Source organism: Theropithecus gelada, chromosome 11 (genome assembly GCF_003255815.1).
Source record: "Theropithecus gelada isolate Dixy chromosome 11, Tgel_1.0, whole genome shotgun sequence".
Lineage (NCBI taxonomy): Eukaryota > Metazoa > Chordata > Mammalia > Primates > Cercopithecidae > Theropithecus > Theropithecus gelada.
In genome coordinates this window covers 112,408,210-112,430,538 of record NC_037679.1, presented here as the reverse complement: position 1 = coordinate 112,430,538, position 22,329 = coordinate 112,408,210, and the positions used below count along the sequence as shown (strand labels likewise).

Sequence of the window (22,329 nt, the reverse complement as noted above, 5' to 3'; positions counted from 1 at the left end):
TATTATAGTTGTTTCTCTATATGGAATTTGTTTATTTTCTCTGATGTTTCTAAATTTTTATATTTATCTTATTTTTCGTTTATTTCTCTATAATGTGTCTAGGGGGTGTGTGTGAGAGAGAGAGAGAAAGAAAGAAAAGAAAGAGAGAGAGAAAAAATGAAAGAAAGAAAAAAAGAAAGAAAAAAGAAAGGGAAAGGAAATCAAGAAAAAAGAAATTTCAGCAATTTCTCTATAATGTATCTAGGGTATGTGTGAGAGAGAGAGAGAAAGAAAGAAAGAAAAGAAAGAGAGAGAGAAAGAAGGAAAGAAAGAAAGAGAGAAAGAGAGAAAGAGAGAAAGAGAGAAAGAAAGAAAGAAAGAAAGAAAGGAAGGAAGGAAGGAAGGAAGGAAGGAAGGAAGGAAAGAGAAAGAAAGAAAAAAAAGAAAGAAAGAAAGAAAAAGGAAGGAAGGAAGAGAGAGAGTATGTATTCGCTTATGGGTTACTAAGACTTTTACTTCTTATATTTGTAGGTTAATTTTTACAAAAAAAATCAAATTTGTAAAATTTGGCCATCTCCTTAATTATTTTTTGCCTCAGTATCTTTCTCCTTTTTGGTGTGTCCAATGCACACATATTGTTTAATATTGTCCCTCAGGTCACAAGGTGCTCTCATTATTTTCAAGGTTTATTTTCTTTTTGTACCTCAACATGGGGGATAATTCCTATTGCCCTGTCTTCAAGCTCACTGTTCTTTTTTTCTTGCATTTTGCAATCTATTAAGCCCATTTACTGATTTTTTTAAACAAATATTTTAGGTATTGTGTTTTCAGTTCTGAAATTTCCATTTTTTAGTAAGATTCATTTTTTCATTCATATACATCTTTTAAAAAATCATTAAATATCTTTATAATAGCTGTATTGAAATCATTATTTGCTAATTTAAAACTCTTCGGATCTGTTTCTATTAACCACTTCCTCTCCCCAGGCTGTTTTTATATTTTCCTGATTCTTTCCAATTATTTCCCTAGTTACTGATTGTATACTAGACATTTTCCAATAGTTTTCTCAATTATTGATCATATGCTAGACATTTAGAATAGTACATTATTCAGAGTCAGCATTCTGCTATTTTTCAGGTGTTGAATCTCATGTTTTTTAGTAGACAGTTCAATTACTGGAAGATCAGCTTAATTTTTTTGAGACTGGTTTTTATTATTTGTTAGGTTGAGCCTACTTTAGTCTTTAATCTAGGGCTAGAATGGACTTAATCTTAATATGCATCATTTTGGTTTCTTTATTAAATGTAAAGGATGGTCTGTGAGCTTTCTCCATTCTTATTGGTCAGAATTTCTATGTCTTCCAGCATTGTGTGGCTTCTCAAATCACATTTATTTTATATCTCCCTGAAGTAGTTCTCTTGTAAGCCCTGGAAAGTTTCCACCTGCTCACGAGTAGTTTAGCACTCAACTAAATATTTAAGAAGACCCCAATACAGATTTGTGTAGCTCTCGTCCTGTGGTATGATGCTTTGAAGATGCCAGCTGCCTCAGCATCACTGAACTCTAAATTCTGCCTTTTAAAAAATATCTCAGCAGGAGCTGCATTCTCTTCTTATATTGTACCTTCCCAAGTCATGTGGGAGTACCCAGGTATAGAAAGTGACTCCAGGCTGAAAGCCACTTTAATCCCAAGGCTTACCTCAAATCCTCTCTGTTTAATTTATGAAAACCGTTGCTTTGTATCTTTCTCTCATCATAGTTCTGTCAGTCAGGGGGATTGGTCTTGCACTAGGTATTCTTCACGGTAGAAGTAGAAGCACTAATCTATTTTAGAACATATACGGTTACGTATTTCATTCTGGGGTCTTTAGATTTGGAAGCATTTTTTGGTTGACATCAAGAAGATTTATTTTTCAATTTTTATTTTTTACAAATATCACAGGCATATTTTCATGAGTTCCATTGAGTCTGAACTTCCTCACTGTGATTACTTTTGGTCAGTTTTAAAGAAGGAATAATTAAGTCAACTAAATGATAAAATGTGGCATTGGGAAACGGAGGTTAATCTGATTCTAACACAAGTTTCACCACATTGAAGGCTGTTCTCCATCTGTTTTCACAGTCCAGAATAAAACTGCACCATGCTGAATATTAATAATTGTATTTGAGTGGGTGAAACAGAGGAAAATGTTGCTTGTTTTATGAGTGTTATTAGCTTAAATAGAAACTGAAATATAAAACAATTAGAATTCACTGGGGTTAATTTAAAAACACAAACCTCTGATATTTAAAGGCAGTTACCATGATTATTATTTGTTGGTTTTGACCTCTTTTTGTTTGAATATATTTAAAATTTCAAGGCATCTTTTTCATATTAAAAACCTAAGTATAAATATGCTAGCCTCTTATTTGTGGCACACTTGTTGAACACACAGTTTTACATTTTCAAGTAAGACAGAAAAAGAAGCTTCATCTAGTTAAGATGACAGTAGTCTAGTATGACAATGGATTGTCAACATATGTGTCATGAAGACTATGAGAATCTTCTGTCATCTTCAGTTCTTAAGGCAACTTTTTATACCAGAAACTATGCAAAGTCAATTCAGTCCTTATAATCTACTTATTTCACACACATTGTTATCAGTGTATAGCATTAGAAATATAGTGATAAACAAGAAAGATGGCTTCTTTGCTTTTTCCAGCTCTTGCAAATCATTGAGAGGAAGAAGAGCTAAACACATGAGTGAGCAGGATAGTAGCTAGTGTTAAGTGTGATAACATAAAAGGTAATGTGATAGAGAGTGAGGGAAACAGGGCTTCATCACATAGAGTGGTCAGAGAAGGACTTTTTGAGGTGACACTTAAGTGAAAGCCTAAAGGATGATATAATTTAGTAATGTGAAGAACTTAGGAAACAGTTTTTCAGGCAGAGGGAATATCAAATAAAAAGGCCTTGAGACGAGAGCAGGACCCGCACATTTGAAGTTTAAAAAGGGGTTTGATGTTCCTGGCTTGAAGTGAAAGAGAAAAACAGTAATAAACATTGAAATTAGAGAGTAGGAAAGTAGCAAGATTACTCGAAAGAAAACTGATTACACTCATTGCCCTAGTATGGGATAGCCCAAGCTGATTCCTCCTCCCGAAAACGACTCTACCATCTGCCAAGTTGATCAACTCAAAATTTTGGACTCTCTATTGGCTTAACCTTGACTCTTTAATTTCTTAATGGACTTACTACAAAATTCTAATTAATCATCAAGTTATGTCTTCTCAACTGCCAAAATATGTCTCTCAAATCTAGCCACCTCTATTAATATCCACTGCTATCATCTTAGTTCTAGCCATCATGATCTCTTGCCTAAACTGTTACATTCACCTCCTTGCTGTGCTGCTTGCTTCTACTGTCACATCCACTCCAATCCATTCTGCAACTTGTGGTCAAAGGGATCATTCAAGATTCTTCTGCTCACGTAATTCCCTTGTTCAAAACCTTCACATTAATTTTCACTCTTGGAGTAAAGTCTGTTATCATGTTATATATCTTTTCTCTCTCACACACACATACAGAGAGAGAGAGACAGACAGACTTTTTTAGTCTGATGCCTTTGGCATGTTATTAATGAGCATAATCAGCTGTGACATGCATTTTGCCCCTAACAAGTACAAATGCCACTAATTCCCTAATAGTTCTTCTCGGGATTTTGGTTCTATTCAAAGAATTATCGTTTTACAAAGTACTCCTTAGTCACTAATTTTGTGCTATTAAAACAAGACTTATTTCTTTACTGCTCTTTTTAAAACCTGCCTTAATTAAATGTTGCTTTTCCCTGTTGACTAAAACGACTTTCTACCTCCTGGAAGGAAGGCTGAGAGATGGTCTATCACTGCTGTGTGCTGATATACATCTGATCACTCTCTGCTTTGTTATTTTGAACTGAGTAATTTCCAAACTTTTTACTTTTCCTTAAGACCACAGGAAACAAATCGTTAAAAGCACACAGAATTACTTATTTACGTCCTAAACATTAATTAACCATCCAATAAGCATGACATTAGGAAATGAAATGAGTTATGTAGGAAGGAAGGCTCACTCTTTGAAGATGTCATGCTTCAAGAATGATTGAGGAAATCATAAACAGCAGGCAAAATTCACTTACAAGACCTAGGTCACTTACAGTAGGGGAGTCTGTTTCTGTGAAAGTCTGGCAATATGTTTTAAACACTCCTTTGGTGGCTCTTGAAGATTACTTCCATTTTCTTCAGAATCAGGTTTCACATACTCCCACCCAGTAGCTGGAAAATCAATCTGAAAGAAAAAAAAAGATTTGATATGTGTTGAAAGTGTCTCAAAATACATTATTGATTTAATACTCCTATCTTAGATTTATAGAAACTAAAGAATGGAACAACTTCTATTTTTTCTGTGTTATTTATAATTTTAAAATAATTTCTAAAATAATTATTAGAGGTTGGACTTAGGATCTAAATATACAAGGTATTTAGCCAATTATTTATACAAATAATTGTATAAATAATTATAGATGGGTCACCTGTAATGTTGTCTGAGGGAAAATAAGAGAAATAATAATATACAATCTCTCCATAAAGATTAATATGTTACATTTTTGGTTAATGCTGACATTATATCCTTTTTACATTTCAGTGTTAAAATGTCTCCTTATGAAATGATGAAATTTAACATTGGTAATAATGCCATTTTCAAGTAACCTGCTTGAGAAAATAGAATTAATCTATATTGATCTCTAGTTCATGAAATCTGCAAGTCTGGGAATCATTTTGTACACATGAGTGAGCTCTTCTTTGATAAAGAACTGTTGTGTTAGGAAAAAGTCAAATAGAATATTTCTGCTTTGGTTCTGTAGTTCAGATTTATAGACAGTTCCAGAATCCGGCCTCCTTTTTTTCCTGGCTCAATCTACTTACCATTAAACCATGTTTCAGTGATTCAGAATCTGATTCTAGTAAATAAAATTACAGTTAACAAAAAGGCAGTTCCAGACTATGTAAATAAGCTGGATATTTTAGGGCTCCATAGGTTTGCTTAAGGTTATCACACATACTGTTTTTTTTTTTCATTTTAATATTAGAAATCCCACAGACATTATTTTTTTCTGCTGAATTATGTTGGGTTGGAATCTCAGAGAAAATTGAGGAACCTTACAAAGCAGATGGTATGAGTTTCAGTTTGAAATACAGTTTAATATATTTGAGCGCTTATTTATTTGAAAAAGTGTTAGTAATTTCATTCTATAACCTCTAGCATTTGTTATAATTTTTGTGTTTGATATAATCTGCATTACAGTGTATCAATTACTCCAACATGATAAAAGAAACAAGTACGAGATCAGCTTAACTGAAACATTACAGCAAAGTTTGCCTCATGACAAAAATTGATCTTGAAAGATGAACTTTGGTACCTTAGAGGGAAGGGCATCCAGTACGAGCAAGTTACATGCTACTCTTTATATGGACAAATATTTTTAAATAGCTCTTAATGAGTTAGTACAATGTTATGTTGATACTAAGTAAATGGCATGGTGGATGAGAAAACTGAGAAGAGTAGATGAGCATACAAAATAATTCCTGTGTACAAACCTGTAATAAACTATTTGTATATATTTCACGTAGGAAACAATTTTTACTTCTGATACGTGAGTGAGATCTTTTATCAAATTGCATTTTTTCATGAATTATGAGGCTAAATAGCTACTGATTCTTGAGTTGCTATAGAAAGTAATGGAATTTTTCCTAGTTGCCTTTTGTACTCTTTATAAGAGAAAACTTCCCCAAAACTATGCTTTAATGCATTTGCTTTAGAACACTTTTAGGCACCATACATTATGGAAGATATAAGTAATATCTATTATTTTCTGATAACTTAAAGTCTAATTGAGGAGAAAAGGCACACACATTAACAATTAAAATAGAGGATAATAAATACATAGCACCCCAAAGCTGCGCTTCATTGTTGTGCTTTCAGTACTGACAAACATTCGACTCTGTTCTTTCTCCTTCTATGGCTGTGGCTAACCAAGCCTGGCCTTGGTCTCAAATTTCTTTTTAAAGGAATGCTCCAGGAGATGTACTCAAATGTCAGCATTGCATGCGTCATGACATCTATTTTTCACATTCCTGGCTAAGCCTTGAGGATACACTCCTGATTTTAACAACAACAACAACAACAACAACAACAATATGGGTTTTTTGGGGGAATAGAGGAAGATATTCAAAGCTGGTAATGCTCCCTTCTAATTCACACCTCCTTACACATTTGGATATCAACTTCTTGTGTTCCAATGATTCATCTCGCTTCATTTCTTCTGCTCATCCTTTGTCATTCACACTAGGCCACAGTGATTTCTATTATGGCTTCATGACTTGGCACTGCTTAAGGGAGCTGTTGTGAATGTCCCCAGTGTCCATGCCCCACAACCATAGCCATAAGGTGCCCCTGGGCCAATTTTGGGTTCCCATGATTCTGTCAGATTATCCAAGAACTTCCACTTTGACTGTGTGTGGTTTGGTATTATAAGACACACGTGCTGGGCGTGATGTCTCATGCCTGTAATCCCAGGACTTTGGGAGACTGAAGCAGACAGATCACTTGAGGTGAGCAGTTTGAGACCAGCCTGGCCAACATGGTGAAACCCTGTGTCTATTAAAAATATAAAAATTAGCCACGTAAGGTGGCATACGCCTGTAATTCCAGCTACTTGGAAGGCTGAGGTACGAGACAGAATTGCTTGAACCATGGAGCTGGAGGTTGCAGTGAGCTGAGATCGCGTGCCACTGCACTCCAGCTGGGGTGATGGAGCGAGACACTGTCTCACAAAAAAGAAAAGAAAAGACATACGCATGTTAGACCCTGAGTTCTATTGCAGTTCAGAGGAAGGAAGGATAACTGCTAACTGGGTGGCAATTGTGGTGAGTCTGAAAAAAGGAGTTGTAAAAGAGGGATCCATATGGTGGTTTTGGAGTGAGGAAAAAAAGGATCTCTGTTACATTAGAAATCAAAATATAACGTGTTCTAAAACCTCTGTATCAATGATAAGACTGGTGCTTCTTCCTAACACTGACGATAATGGAAGATAAGCATGTACTAAAATGTTAGATAAAGTAAAACATTTTGAATGAGTAAGATCTGTGGTTTAAGGAGACGTCTCACTTAGCTAAAAGGAAGAGCTAAACATTTTGGTATTCAGGTTCAGATAAGTGGACCAAAGGGCTAAATTGAGACATACCTGTGGGCGGTGTTTTTGTAGTCATCAGAAATATGGATACATATCATTAATTTAACAAATAAATTATTCCAACTACTGTGTTAGATGCTTGTGATATAATACCTTCAATGCCATCAGAGATCACTCAGTCAGTGGAAAGGAACATGATGTGGTAAATGTGTTGATAAAAATGCTATTGGGTATTACGTGAACATAGAAGAAGGGCACTTATCTCTGCTTGGCCTGAGAAGAGTGGAGGGGGTAAGGAAGAGATTTCTAGAGGGTCCATGGATGGAAAAAGATGAATCTCATTTACACAGAGTCAGAGTACGGGTGGACAGTGGAGGGTGAAGGGGAGAGGGCACATTATAGACAGGGAACAGTATTCATAAATTTACGTAAGTTGAAAGCAGGACAGTGTATGTCAGAAATGACAACATTTTCAAAGTTGTTGAAGCTTAAAGTGTCAAACAGGGACTGGCAAGAGAAGCAATGGAAGAGGGGTCATGCTACAGAGGTTGGCCTTAATCCTCTGGGTAGCACTGAGTTATTGAAGAGTCTAAGCAGGGAACTGGCAGGTTCAGACTTAAGTTTTAGAAGGATCACCCTTGTGACTCCATAAATTTTAGATTAGAGAATGACAAAACTAAAGCCAAGGAAACCAGAAGATGAGGTGAGGAATTGAGAGGATAGGCAATAAAAATATAGAAGATAAATTGGCAGGATGTAGTATGGACTGGATATGAGTAGAGAGAAAGAAGGAAGGAGGCAAGAAAAACAGGTAGGTGTGTGGGGGGCATGAACAGACATAAAGAATTCAGAGGGTGAAAGTAATTTTGGAGAGGAAGTGGGCTCCGTTTGGGGCATGTTTCATTTGAAGCTGCCAATAGAATATCCAGGTGGGAGTTTCAGCAAGTATGCGGCTATATTTGTCTGAATCTTGAGGTGTGAAGAAGTCTGAACTAGAGATACAGACTCAGAAGTACACTTACATAGATATTGAGACAAGAACCTTAGAAATGTAGGAGACCCAGTAATTCCATGGCTCAGTATGTATTCAAGAAAGATGAAAACATGTTCACACAAAAACGTGCCCATAGGCATTCATAACAGCAATATTCTTAATAGCTAAATAGTGGAAAGAATCCAAATGTACATTGACTGATAAATTAATAAATAAAAGATGGTATATTCATATGTACATATTATAATAATGTAATACTATTGTATAAAAATGTATATGTAATATAGAAAAAGGAATGAATCCCAATCGGGGCTACCACCTGGATGCCCTTTAAAATATTATGCTAAGTGACAGAAGCTGGCCACAAATAAGATCACAGATTGTATGATTCCATTTACATGAAATGCCCCAAATAGTCAAATTGATAGACACAGGAAGAAGATTAGTGGTTGCTTAGGATTGGGGGAATAGGAGGTGAGAGCTAAGGGGTATGGGATTTCTTTTTTGATGTGATGAAAATGATCTGAAATTGACTGCGGTGATAGTTGCATGTATCTGTGAAAATACTAAAAACTACTGAACTGTACACTTTAAATGGGAGGATAGTATGGTATGTGAATTATATCTCAAGAAAGCTGTTGTGTTTTTTTTTTTTTAAGAAAATAAATGAATGAGAGCATCCAGGGAGAATATGTGCACTGTGCAGGGCAGCGGGCTGCAGACTGAACCTTTGAGAATTGTCCTTGGTGAGAGCCTGGGAAGGAGACAAAGGATGACCAGAGAGCAGTGGAAGGAGATAACCGAGGGCAGTAACACCAAAGCCAGAGGAGGAGGGGGTTCAGTTCTGTGGAAGGAGGAGGGAGAAAGTTCAATCTCTGAAGAAGAGGAGGGAGTTCAGTTATGGGGAAGAGACAGACAGTGCCAAGAAGAGCAGAGGGAGGACTAGCCTGATGAGGACTGAAAACCACCACTGGATTTGGCACCTAGGAATCAGCAGGTACCTAACCACAGTTAAGAGTGGTGGCAAGCCAGAATACAGTGATTTTAGATACAAATGGGGAGGTGAGGAAGTAGAGAAACATAGATCCCGGCACTTTGAGAGGCCAAGATGAGGTGGATTACCTGAGGTCAGGAGTTCCAAACCAACCTGGCCAACATGGTGAAATACCGTCTCTACTAAGTTACAAAACTTAGCTGGGCATGGTGGCGTGCACCTGTAATCCCAGCTACTCGGGAGGCTGAGGCAGGAGAATTGTTTGAGCCCAGGAGGAGGAGGTTTCAGTGAGCCGAGTTCGTGCCACTGCACTCCAGCCTGGGCGACAGAGTGAGACTTTGTCTCCAAAAAATAATAATAATAAAGAAACATAGACTAGAACAAGAACTGCATGAATTCCTATGAAACAGCTCTGCATTTAGTGCTTGAATATGTGACAGAGCTGTTCCACTACATTGCATTCAGGGAGAGGCAGGAAGTTGAGGGAGATCCAGGCTAAGTGAGTCAAGCAATAACTTATGTGTCATCTGCCTCCATTTCTGAACTAAAATCTATTTTACTCTGTCCACTGCTTCCAGTTGGTACCTCAATCAACCATAGGACCTGAAAAAAGTATTGCCTGAAAGCGATCACATCTGTGTCATATCACATACCTTTTCATACCGGAGTGGCTGCAGCATGGCGGTAACCACTGTCTAATCAGGACAGTCAGAAAAGTGAAGTCAGGTAGGCTTGGTATAATCTTTTCATTATGCAGAGGATAAAATAGGTTAGGTGACTTATTCAAGGTCATAAAGTTTTCTGTAAAAGAAAGACTGGAATCCAGATTTTCTAACTCTCAGTCAAATGTCTTTCCCTGAGACTCATACTAACTCCTTAATGAAATTCTGGATGCAGAACTTGGTTGTAATTTCATCATCTCATAATCCTTAGGTTGAAAGATTGTGCTCTAAATTTAGCTGACTATTCAATTAAACTGATAGTCTTAAAGGTTTTGTCTTTACTACCTTAATAACTCTTATTTTATATATTGCATCACCAATTAAAATCACGCTGAGAGGCTTTTAATGTATCTACGCAATTTGAAATTATTTTGTAAAAATGGGATAGTTTAACTTTTTCATACTGTGGAATGATTTACATGCCCCTCTTCCACTTATTTTTAAGATGAATTATGTTATGGATCCAGATCTTTATCTGGAAATCTGTGCCACTATTGAATATTTGAAGTTTTCCTTCAGATTCCACTTGCCAAAATCTGTGTTCATAAAGGAACTATTCACCTCATCCTGAGAAGTATCAAGGATAGTCTCATCTGATAGATTTTCTTTTCCTTCTTCTACCACCATCACTCTTCTCTGCCCCATAGAACCTTAAAATCATGAATTTACATCCACAAAACTCTGACAATGGTCATACTTGAAAATTTTCATTAAGCTGAGGTGGTTTGGACCTGTCAAGAAATAGTTAGATAGAAAATACATTTGTCCTCCTAAAGAAAGATCACTTATATCTACACTTAGGCTCCCCATAGGTCTATATAAAATGCAAGGTATCTCAAACTGAGTTCATCTTATTACCCTGTTGAAGACTGTCTATCCTTTCTCTGTGTTCATTCTTAAAACTGAAGATATTACTATGAACTCAGGAACTCAATTTTCTGTCTGTGTTTCCCTATATATTTCCTGCATATAGTTGCACCCCTTTCTGTTTAAAAAAAGTTTCTAAAATCTACCATTTAATTGTTTTTTTTTTCTTAGTTTTTGGCCCTATGATCCTTAACTTAGATCATTAAAATATTCTTCTAATATTTTAGTCCAGGCTGGGTGCAGTGGCTCATGTCTGTAATCCCACCGGTTTGGCATGCTGAGGCAGGAGGATTGCCTGAGGTCAGGAGTTCAAGACCAGAATGAGCAACATAGTGAGACTCCCATCTCTACAAAAATAAATAAATAAGAAAAAAATAACAGGGCGTGGTGGCATGCACTTGTGGTTCCAGCTACTTGAAAGGCTAAGATGACAGAATAATTGAAACCCAGGATGTGGAGGCTGCAGTGAGCTATGGTTATTCCACTGCACTCCAGCCTGGGTGACAGAGTGAGTCCCTGTGTCAACAAAACACAGCAAAACAAAAACAACAACAATAACAACAAAAAAACCAAGAAAAAAAAAAAACAACCAATAACATACACACAAAAACCCAAAGCAAAACAAAAGCAAGTGTTCACATATCCAATCTTCTTGTTTTTTAAGGCATTTTCTACAACATTGCTAGAACTACTTTTTATGACTTACTGCCGAGATAACCATGTCCAAACTTGGTACACAATCTAGTATGTGTAGTCTTCTCTACCTATGGTAGAGAAGGTTTTTCACTTTTTTTACCACTGTTTTCCACTTTTTTACCACTGTTCCTCACATAATTTATTCTTTAATCTTAACAAACTTGCCATATTTTGAAACTGCCAACTCTTTTCTGAATCTGTGTGTTTGCACTGTGCTTTCCTTTATGACTGGATAATCCTTCCCACTGAAACTCGTTAGTGTGAATTTACTCATTCTATAAAGGGCATTCAAATGTCATGTCCTCTGGGTGTCTGTCTGTCCTCAGACTTTTTACATTTCTTTACTTTCCCTCAGAAATATTCATTGCTATTCTCGCTGTCTTAGTGTCCCTACAATGGCTATCCTATCTGTCACATTACATCAGTGTGAGTTGTGAAAGTCGGTCTCTCCAGCTGGATTTCGCATTCCTTGAATTCCTGGCTTAGTATTACGTATTCGCTCCTTTTTGTAAGAGTGTTTACCATAATATTTGGAGCATAGTAGTCATATATGAAACATGAATCAAATGTGATTGAACTGAACCTCTAGCATTTTGCTTTTTTTCTCTATTAGTAGAATATGTTTACCGGGTTTGTGATGAGTCTCTCCTCTTTATTCCTGGATATACTTATCTTTTTGTTCTTTTAAAACAGAACAAGTGCTAATTGATAAGATATCATGTGTGGAGTGTGTATGATGTTGTGCCAAGACCTAATCTGAATAAGCATTCTTTTTTTACACGGCCACAGATTAGAAGTGGATCTTTAGGTGTCATCTGGTCGAATCTTCCTCCGCAAGAATGTGATGCCATATTTTTATTAGTATTAATTTTTCCTTTCCATGTTAAATATTTTTCTGCGCATCTTTCTCCACTCTATGTCCCAAACCCCTCACCACAAGCCTGGAAACTTAAGAGCCGGGAGACTCTACTAACTTCCTCTAGAGCAGTGATGTCAGCTGAGGAAATCCTTTTCTCAAAGCACATTTGACAATATCTGGAGACACTCTTTGATTGCCAGAACTGAGAAAGTCCCTTAGGCATCCCTAGTGGAAAGAAGGCATCCCTAGTGGAAAGAAGCTAGGGATGGTGCTAAACATCCTGAAATACACAGAACAGCCTCCACAACAAAGAATTTTCTTGTCCAAAATGTCAATAATGGTAAGGCTGAAAATCTCTGTTCTAGAGGATGCTGCCCAGAGAATATTTTCTAATTTTTCCTATACAGATGAAAAGTTCATATTCCATGCATTTCTCTATATGAGACTGTGCATGCCTCACATTTCCAGCCAATCTGATGAACTACAATCAGGAACCCATAAGGAGCTGTCAGCACTAAGGACGAAAGCCTGAAGTAATTTACCACCTTTCTTTTATGATCACAAATCACACAGAGTAGAGAGACTTTAAGAAAAAGAAAGGATAATTAGTTTGCAGGTTTTTTTCCTGCTACTCAGTTAATTGCTAGTCATTTTAGAAACATATAACAGAAGAGATTTTAAAGAAATATGACACGAAGCAGAGGCAGGTGTGAGTAGGATACCAAGTTAATAATACCTACCAATGACTGTTTTTAGACAATAGAAAGAAAATGAATGCCCATAGTGAGTATACTAATGGCAACACTCCATAGTTCTCCAACATGACCTTGTTGGATGAAGCATGGTTTGAAACTGCCATTATACAAGCTGGGAGAAAAGTGCTTTGAGAGTACTGTACATAAAATAAAAGCAGTAGAGGTTTCACAAATCCCAGAAGGCTGGAGGTAGAAAAGACTATTAAAATGTGTGATCCTGGAAGAAATTGTTTCTATAATTGACAGCAAACTACTTATCAACCAATACTTGCCATATGTACTTTAATCTTGTAGCCTGGCACTTACCTGCAGGGTCACTGGGGATGGCTGACTTACATCCCACACTCCTGGTGCTATCATTTCTACAGGAGGCTCACTCTGTAATGTCATGCTGAATAGCATAGACCCGAGAATGGATTTTCTGCAAAAGACAACACATACAGACAGACAGGAGTCACTTCATGAGGGAAGTTATAATTATCTGTAAATGTTTTCTTTTGGAATACAAACATAATCCGCTCTTAGAGGGGCTTTATTCGGTTGCTAGAAAAGAAATGAGATAGTCCACCAGCCCAGACACTGATTAACAGTTCATTTCGAATATACCACATGCTTGGCTATTTTCATAAATGCCTACATTTATTTTCCACATGAGAAAATTATTTACCCACAGTGGTTTCTAATGGGTAGCATTTATTTTTAATTGCCATCAATGGTGATTATAAGGTGGGACTAAGAATTTCAGATTTATATTATTGGAGTTACAACTGCCTTAAATCAATACAGATGTCAACTCTTCAGAACATATTTTGCTCCATGGAGTGACTAAATCCCCTGGGAATCTTTAAAGATATAAGTTCTAAATTTATAGAAAAAAAGATTTAAATTAGCATAGCATATGCTCTGCCGAATAAAAATAGTTGCAGGGCTTCACGGAGGAAACGCTTCCTTATGCATAAATAGAAAGATTATTCATATTCTAAATGTTTCAAAATCAGTGGTAAATTACCATAGTAAATGAGAGTGCATACAGGGAAGGCTTTAAACAGGGAAGAGTTCGTGGTTGGTTTTTTTTTTTTTTTTTTGAGACGGAGTCTTGCTCTGTGCCCCAGGCTGGAGTGCAGTGGCGCGATCTCGGCTCACTGCAAGCTCCGCCCCCCCGGGTTCACGCCATTCTCCTGCCTCAGCCTCCCAAGTAGCTGGGACTACAGGCGCCCACCACCTCGCCCGGCTAATTTTCTTGTATTTTTAGTAGAGACGGGGTTTCACCGTGTTAGCCAGGATGGTCTCGATCTCCTGACCTCGTGATCCGCCCGTCTCGGCCTCCCAAAGTGCTGGGATTACAGGCTTGAGCCACCGCGCCCGGCCCGTGGTTGGTTTTAACAGCTTCAGTAACATCCAAATCCACAGATCCTTATGTGAATTAAAAAAGAAGTTGTACCTGGCTGTGTATATGAATCAGAATATCAGTAAAATGTTCCAATGATCATGGAAAACAGTCTTGGATTTTAATATGCCAAATTGAAAGTGCAAAACTGAAAGTCAACAAAATTAAATTTAAGTTTATAAAGAACTTTAATGCCTCAAGTGAGCTTTTCTAAAAGCAATATACAATTCCATCTTGCCGTTTAACAGATCTTATGCAAAACATGAGGAAGAAATTCAACAAATAAAGCTTTCTTTAGACCTTTAGCTTTCTGAAGACTGCTTCTTTTATTATTTTCTCTATTTAAAGATATTGTCAGCACATATCTGCCTAGAGGAGTATAATGTGCCTTATTAAAATGTGGGCAGATGTTTTATATGACTTAAGAATATTCTTCTAGCAGGATGAATTTTGAGTCTTCTTTGTTTCTTTGTTCCATCCCTCCCTTACCTGAAGAAAATCTGTCTTGGTATAACAGTATCGGGGGTCCAGTATTAGTAAGCTATGGATTAGTTTAATAGAGGTAAAGATTAAAAAATTATTATTGTAGTTTTCACCTTTGCCTTTCGGAGCATATGACCTTCACTCCAAATGGCCAAATCCCTAACTGCCTGGGAAAAGTTTTGCATTAGTGTTAGGCAGAATGCAAGAGGAGGAAGAAGCTTGTCCAACACGAAACTTGGAGGTCATATTGTTCTCCACAGCATTTACAGAAAATGTTTCTGTGCATGGGAAAGAGTCAACAGAGGTGAGGAAGGAGGAGGATGTGCCATATTGGATAGGAGAACATGACAAAAGAAAAGGCCATCACTTCCTTGGAGTTTAGGAGGATGAGAAGTAGAAGGCAGAGAAAGAAGGAGTCGAGTCAGCATGGCGGACACAGGTGTCCCAGTTTGCCTCTCCTCTGCTTTGGCAAGCAGGTGGGGAGAAGTGTGAGATCAGTGAGCAAAACATAATGCTGAAGGCAGAGGAGCTCCTCTTTTCACTCCCTGTTTCAGATCCTGGAAGGCAATCACCTCTTGAGTGGTTCTGCACTGCTTGTGGCATGGCCATTAAACTTGGTGTCCGTGATTAACAAGCAGGAGGAACTCGTGAATTTAGCTTTTCTGGGCCTTCTTTGCTTTCTGTGTAGTTGAGATGGGATCTGGAAATATCTAAAGATTTTCAAGAGGGAGAGTTTCCAGAGTTTCCCTGGTGGGAATAAGGGCTTCTGTAATAAGGGCATCTGATAGGACCATCCAACCTGGGGCCAACTGGGAGTCGTTGGCAAACCTCAGGAGGGTCTATGGTGCCTGTGAGAGCCTAAGTCACCCAGGGCTTTCCAGGAAACCCTGGCCAAGCTGGGGGAGCCCCAGTCATGAGCTGGAGACTTCAGCTGTAACAAGCATCCATCAGCTTAAAAAGGGGCTTTCATTTGGATATCGGAAGTCACCAGGGCAAAGGATCTGTTTTTATGTTTTTTTGTTTTCTCCTTTTCTTATATATCCTTTCCCCCTCTTAGAAAGAGAGCCAGGGTATAAGAAATTTATCTGAGTGACCCAGCATTTTTTAAAAGAGACTGCATATTTCTAAAAGGACTAGTTAAAGTTACTGAACTAATACTTTATCATAGATGAAACTTTATTTCTTCTCATTAGTTACAGGGTGGGAGCTCATGAGGAAGAGTGTGATACATGAGTTGCATTATTTATTCACACCTAAGTTGTGGAATGTGTTATATTTGCATCCTTACTATATTTTTATGTCTTGGCTATGCTATACTCCAAAAATCTGAGTGATCTAAGCTGGTCTGGACAGAGGATGAGGGTTCTCAAGAATTTGATGGTAATTTCTGTGCCTGGATGGAGTCTTGGATGTATTAACAGTCACCATGGCTTTAACCCTGAGGCACATGTGGCAGAGTGAAGTCAGAACATTTGACATAGGTGTGTGTATGGGGCAATGTATCAACAAATGCATGTCTGTTATCCCAGCTACTTGGGAGGCTGAGGCAGGAGAATTGCTTGATCCTGGGAGGCGGAGGTTGTGGTGAGCCGAGATTGTGCCATTGCAGTCCAGCCTTGGCAACAAAAGTGAAATTCCATCTCAAAAAGGCTAATACAATATTCATCTTAAAGCCATATATATATATATATAAAATATTTATAACTTAAAGTCATATATATATAAATATATAATATTTAACTTAAAGTCATTCAGGGGGAAAAGGAAATAAATGTTTGGCACTATTTTGGAGGTTCTTCATGTGTTTAATATTAGTTAATTTACTTTTTGATAACAAAATTTGCCTGAAAATATTTTTGGATTTTAGTTAATTAGTTAATTTACTTTTTGACAATAAAGTTTGCCTAAAAATATGTTTGTATATTGCAAGCATAATGGAGGAAATACATTTCCAGGGACTTCTTTAAATAGAGAATATAAGGAAGATGAGGAAAATGAGATGTGAAATTGAAATGTGAAAAGATACATCTAAGTGTGTTGTTAGTTTTCAGAACGAAGATGAAAATGAAAATGAAAACTTTTATGACTGGGCAAATGGGGACCACTGGCCATTTTTTAAAGTATTACTCCTATGAAAACATTTATTATGTTAGTTAAATTAAACATTTCGAAGGCAGGAGACACAAAAAGAGAGTTTCATATAATGGAAAGAACATTTTCCATTCCTGTGTCAGGACATTTGGAGCCTGTCTTTATTACCTTCCCTTTATTACCTTTTTTGAGCTTTCTGGACAAAATCAATGGTCTTCAGAGTTTACATAGAGCTTTGAGGTTCTGCTGGTAGTTGAGGGTGAACTTCAGAAAGATGGGACGATACCAGTTAGGCTAGGCTATAGGTTTGTAAATTCTTCTAAAAAACACATCCATGGAATCACTCTTATACTTTGAGACTTTTTAATATGATGCCATTAGAAGAAGGACTACACTGCTAAACATAGTATTTCAAAATATTTGTTCTGAAGTATCCTTAAGAATATTTTCAATTTAAATGTATCATAGAAATTCATTGACTAGAAAAGCCAACACAAAATTTGTGACACCAGGAGAACAGATGGGCTGGTTTACCCTCTTTGGGCCCCATTTCCTCAAACAGTAAGGTAAGGTGTTTAAATAAAACAATTATCAATTTTAGCTGTAGTATTCTATGTGCCCACTGCTGGCATCCTGGAGCCAAAGAATCTGTAGCTGGCAGGACCAAAAGACCTGATGTTATAAAATTCTTTGGGCAGCTGACTTTATTATGTCTAATAGGTTTCATGTGCAAGAGTAGAGCCCAGGCTAGACTGAGCTGGAACCCTGTTGTGTTAGGCTCTTCTTGTGTCACTAAAAAGAAATTCCTGAGATTGAATAATTTAAAAAGAAAAGCCTGATTCTGCAGGCTTTACAGGAAGCAAGGTGCTGGCATCTGTTCAGCTTTTGGGGAGGCCTTAGGAAGCTCCCAGTCGTGGTGGAAGGCAAAGAGTGAGCAGGTGTCTCACATGGTGAGAGCAGGAGCAAGCTTTGAAGATGTGCCACACACTGCCAAACAGCCACATCTCGCAAGTACCCACTCACTATCTCAAGGACAGCCACAAGCCATGAAGGACTCACCTCCATTATCCAAACCTCTCTCACCATGTCCTACCTCCAACACTGGAAACTACAATTCAACACAAGATTTGGAGGAAACAACATCCAAACTATATTATTCTGCCCCTGGTTCCTCAAATCTCATGTCCTTCTCACATTCCAAAATAAAATCATGCCTTCTCAATAGTCATCCAAAGTCTTAACTCATTTTAGCATTAACTAAAATGTCTGAAGTCCAAGTTCAAAGTCTCATCTGGAAATCAGTTCTTTCCACTTATGAGTCCATAAAATCAAAACAAGTTACTTACTTCCAAGATAAAATGGGGGTACAGAAATTGGGTAAACATTCTCATTCCAAAAGGGAGAAATTGGCCAAAAGAAAGGAGTTACAGGTCCCATGGAAGTCTGAAACCCAGCAGGGCAGTCATCAAATCTTAATGCTCCAAAATAACCCTTGACTCCATATCCTGCATCCCAAGCACATTGATACAATGGTGGGCTCCCAAGACCTTGGTCAGCTCTGCCCCTGTGGCTTTTCTATGCTGAGTTTGTAAGCTGCTGATGGCTCTACCATTTCAGAGTCTGGAGAACAGTGGCCCACTTCCCACATCTCCACTATGCAGTGCCCCAGTAAGGACTCTGTGAGGAATCCAACCCCGTATTTCTCCTCTGTACTTTTTTATTAGAGGTTCTCTGTGAGGGATCTGCCCCTGTAGCAGGCTTTTTTCTGGTCACCCAGGCTTTCCAATATATTCTCTGGAATCTAGCTGGAGGTTGCCAAGCTTCCTTCACTCTTGTACTCTGTGTGCTTGCAGTCTTAACACGTTGTGGAAGCTGCCAAGGATTATAGCTTGCACCTTACAAAGTGGTGGCCCAAGCGGTACCTGGGCCCCTTTGATTTGAGGCTGGAGCCAGAGCAACCTGGGTGTGGGGAGCAGTGTTCTGATGCTGCACAGGGCAGCAAGGTCCTGGGCCTAGTCCCAGAAACCATTCTTTCCTCCTAGGCCTCAGGTCTTGTGATGGGAGGTACTGCCTGGAATATCTCTGAAATGCCTTCAAGACATTTTTCACATTTTCTTGGCTATTAGCACCTGGCTATTTTTCAGTCACACAAATATGTCTAACAAGTGGTTGCTCCAAGTCCATTTCAACTTCTCTCCTGATAATGTTTTTTCTTTCTCTGCCACATGGTCAAGCAGCAAATTTTCCAAACTTTTATACTCTACTTCCCTTTTAAATACAAATTCCAATTTTAAGTCATTTCTTCATTCCTGAATCTGAGATGAGGCTGTTAGAAGCAGCCAGGCCACCTCTTGGATGGTTTACTGCTTAGAAATTTATCTTGTCAGATACCCTAAATCATCATTCTTAAGTTCAAACTTCCACAGATTCTTAGGGCATGAACACAATCCAACCAAATTCTTTGCTAAGGTATAACAAGAGTGACCTTTGCTTCAGCTCCCAATAAGTTCCTTATTGCCATCTGAGACCTTGTCAGCCTTCACAGAGTCTATATCACTATCAGCATTTTGGCCACAAGTATTTAACTAGTCTCTCAGAAATCCCAAACTTTATCTCATCTTCATGTCTTCTGAGTGCTCCAAACTCTTTCAACCTCTGCCTGTTACCCAGTTCTAACACCACAACCACAGATATCTTTATAGCAATACCCTACTCTGGTACCAGTTTTCTGGGTTAGGCCATTCTTGCATTGCTGTAAGGAAATGCCTGAGACTGGGCAATTTAAAAGAAGAGAGGTTTAATTGGCTCACAGTTCTCTAGGCTTTACAGGAAGCATGGTGCTGGCATCTGCTGGGCTTCTGGGGAGGCCTCCAGAAGCTTATAATCATGGCAGAAGGCAAAAGAGGAGCAGGTGTCTCACATGGTGAGAGCAGATGGGAGGAGGTGCCGAATACTTCCAAACAACGAGACCTTGTGATTACCTAGTCAATATCTCGAGGACAGGACCAAGTCATGAGATCTGCTCCTATGACCAAAACACCTACCACCAGCACCCACCTCCAACGCTGAGGACCATAATTCAATATGAGATGTAGAGGGGACAATATCTAAATTATATCCCTCTTGTAGGGTAGTGAAGTGTTTACAGAGTGTTCATGGATTAAGGCATGGCACCTAAGAGCAGGAAGGGAGGTGGCTTAAGGTAGTTAAAGCTCAGACCTGCATTCTAGTTCTTGTTCTGTTCTAAGTAGTCTGGTGACCAACTGCCGGTTTTTAAATCTTCCTTCATCATAGAGTTCTTTATCTGTAAATGACATATTTGGACTAACTGACGGTCTCCTGGATAGGAGAGAAAAACAATAAGAAATTCTCATCCACAGTTTTTGTTGTTGTTGTTGTTATGATTTTGAAGATATAACTGAAACGATTGGATACAGTAGAGTCAGGGTTGGCTACTCAGGAAATTTTCTAACTAATCGAATTGTTTTGAGGTTAAGATTTATTTTAGACCTTTTTTGAACTTATGAAAAACATCCTAATTTTCCAAGGTTTTAAACTCACCTTGGGAGCTTTGAAAATACTGGTGCTCAGGCCAGGCACAGACCAATTAAATTAGAATCTTTGGGCATGCTTGGGCTTTGGGTTTATTTTTAAATCTCCTCAGAAAATTCTATTGTTTAATTGGGTTGAGAATCTCTGCTGAAGTAGCTTACCACAGTTTAAAAATGCTAAGTAACTATGATACTATTAATTTTGAACTTGAATAGGGGAGGAAGCTCATGGAAATTGCTGAGGTTAGGATAACGCTTTCTCACTACATTGTGGCGACATTACAAATGTAGGTGCAGTGGAAGCCTTTTCTGCAAAACACAGGATTATAAAACTTCTGTGGGCCAAATTTACCTTTGGATTTGAGACTTTTAAAAATAGAATTGAAGACAAGTTTGCATGCTTGAAACTGAAGAGGTTTATTTTTATTTTCAGACTTTGTTGATGCAGCCCTAACTGATTTATCTGAGTTTAATCACCATTGGTTTTTCTGAAACCCACTTCTGGAAACCACAAAGAGATAGGAAACCTTTAATTCTGCGTATTTTCAGTTGATATATGTGTTGGAAAAAATAATGACGTAAGCACTCGTTATAGTTCCACATGGCTAGCTATGGGCAATTTGAACTGTAATAAAAGACAGATTCAATACCAAATGTTTATGAGCAGGGATTACCCCATCAAAGGAAATGAAATTAAGTCACCAATTTGCTGTGATCTGGAAATATCTGCATCAAATAAATTGGGTTAGAATCTTTGTAACTTGAAGCAATGAGCAAAGTGGAGTCTTCGCAGTCTCCCAGTTGCCCCATGTGACATATTTCTGGTTTCTTAAAAATATCTGTATTTCCTTAAATTGTCTACCACAGGAGAAAAGCAGATTTTCTGATTTTCAGGAGAAACAGGGCATTTTTCAAAAATGTTTAGAAATCCTTGTTGAGTAATTGTTGAAGTGAGTTGTGTTTTTTGATGTCTCATTATCTACAATTTTGACATATCCCCTTAAACCAAATGCCACCTAGGATCAGTCCCAGATGCCATCTCTCACAAATGCTCATCTTCTATGACCACTTGCCTATAACGTGCTTACCAATGGTAAGTGACATATGACAAAACAACATGGAGGTGGTATTTTTACTATCATAACCATCTGGAAAAATGCCTTGAAGATTAGTTTTAAAGACAAAAATATTCCTAAATTCTTGTATGTTTAGTGTTTATTGATTGCTGTGTGCAAGTAGTGTGTTACATGATGTGAGAGTAAAATGGACTTAACCTTTTTTTCTTTTTTTCAGTGACTAGCTAGAAATATTCTACAAAAAATGGTAGATCTTACAAATACTGCAGGTGAAACTTTAAGGAAACTCACTCAAGAGAAGGAAGGACACTTGTATAGCTGTTCCTAGTGAGAAAGAAAATAAAGTTCTTAGCATACAAATCATATCTTTGAGATGTCTAACAGCAGTAGGTATTGCTTTTAGGGATAAACTGTTTCTTATAGACCTTGAAATCTTATTTCATTCTTTATCTCCTCTATAGGGACTGTTTTTTTCCCTCAATTCAATTTAGTAAACAAACCTGTACTGATTGCCTATTTATATGAGGTGCTACGTTAGATGATAGATATGACAAAGATAAATACATTCCCTGTCCTCAAGGAACAATGGTATAGAAATGGGCTAAAGCATGAAAACAAACAACAGAGCAACACACACACACACACACACACACACACAGAGCTT

General features: G+C 37.8%; 1 protein-coding gene across 3 annotated transcripts in view; it reads right to left on the bottom strand.

The window, feature by feature from the left end:
- PIK3C2G (phosphatidylinositol-4-phosphate 3-kinase catalytic subunit type 2 gamma) overlaps window positions 1-22,329 on the bottom strand; it is a 394,884-nt gene that overhangs the window by 273,328 nt on the left and 99,227 nt on the right. For all 3 annotated transcript variants that reach the window (XM_025401956.1, XM_025401957.1, XM_025401958.1), the window contains 2 exons: window positions 13,384-13,498; window positions 4,155-4,285 (listed from right to left, as the gene is read on the bottom strand). In XM_025401956.1, coding sequence (XP_025257741.1) covers window positions 4,155-4,285; window positions 13,384-13,498 — 246 coding nt within the window. The remainder of the gene's footprint in view (window positions 1-4,154; window positions 4,286-13,383; window positions 13,499-22,329) is intronic.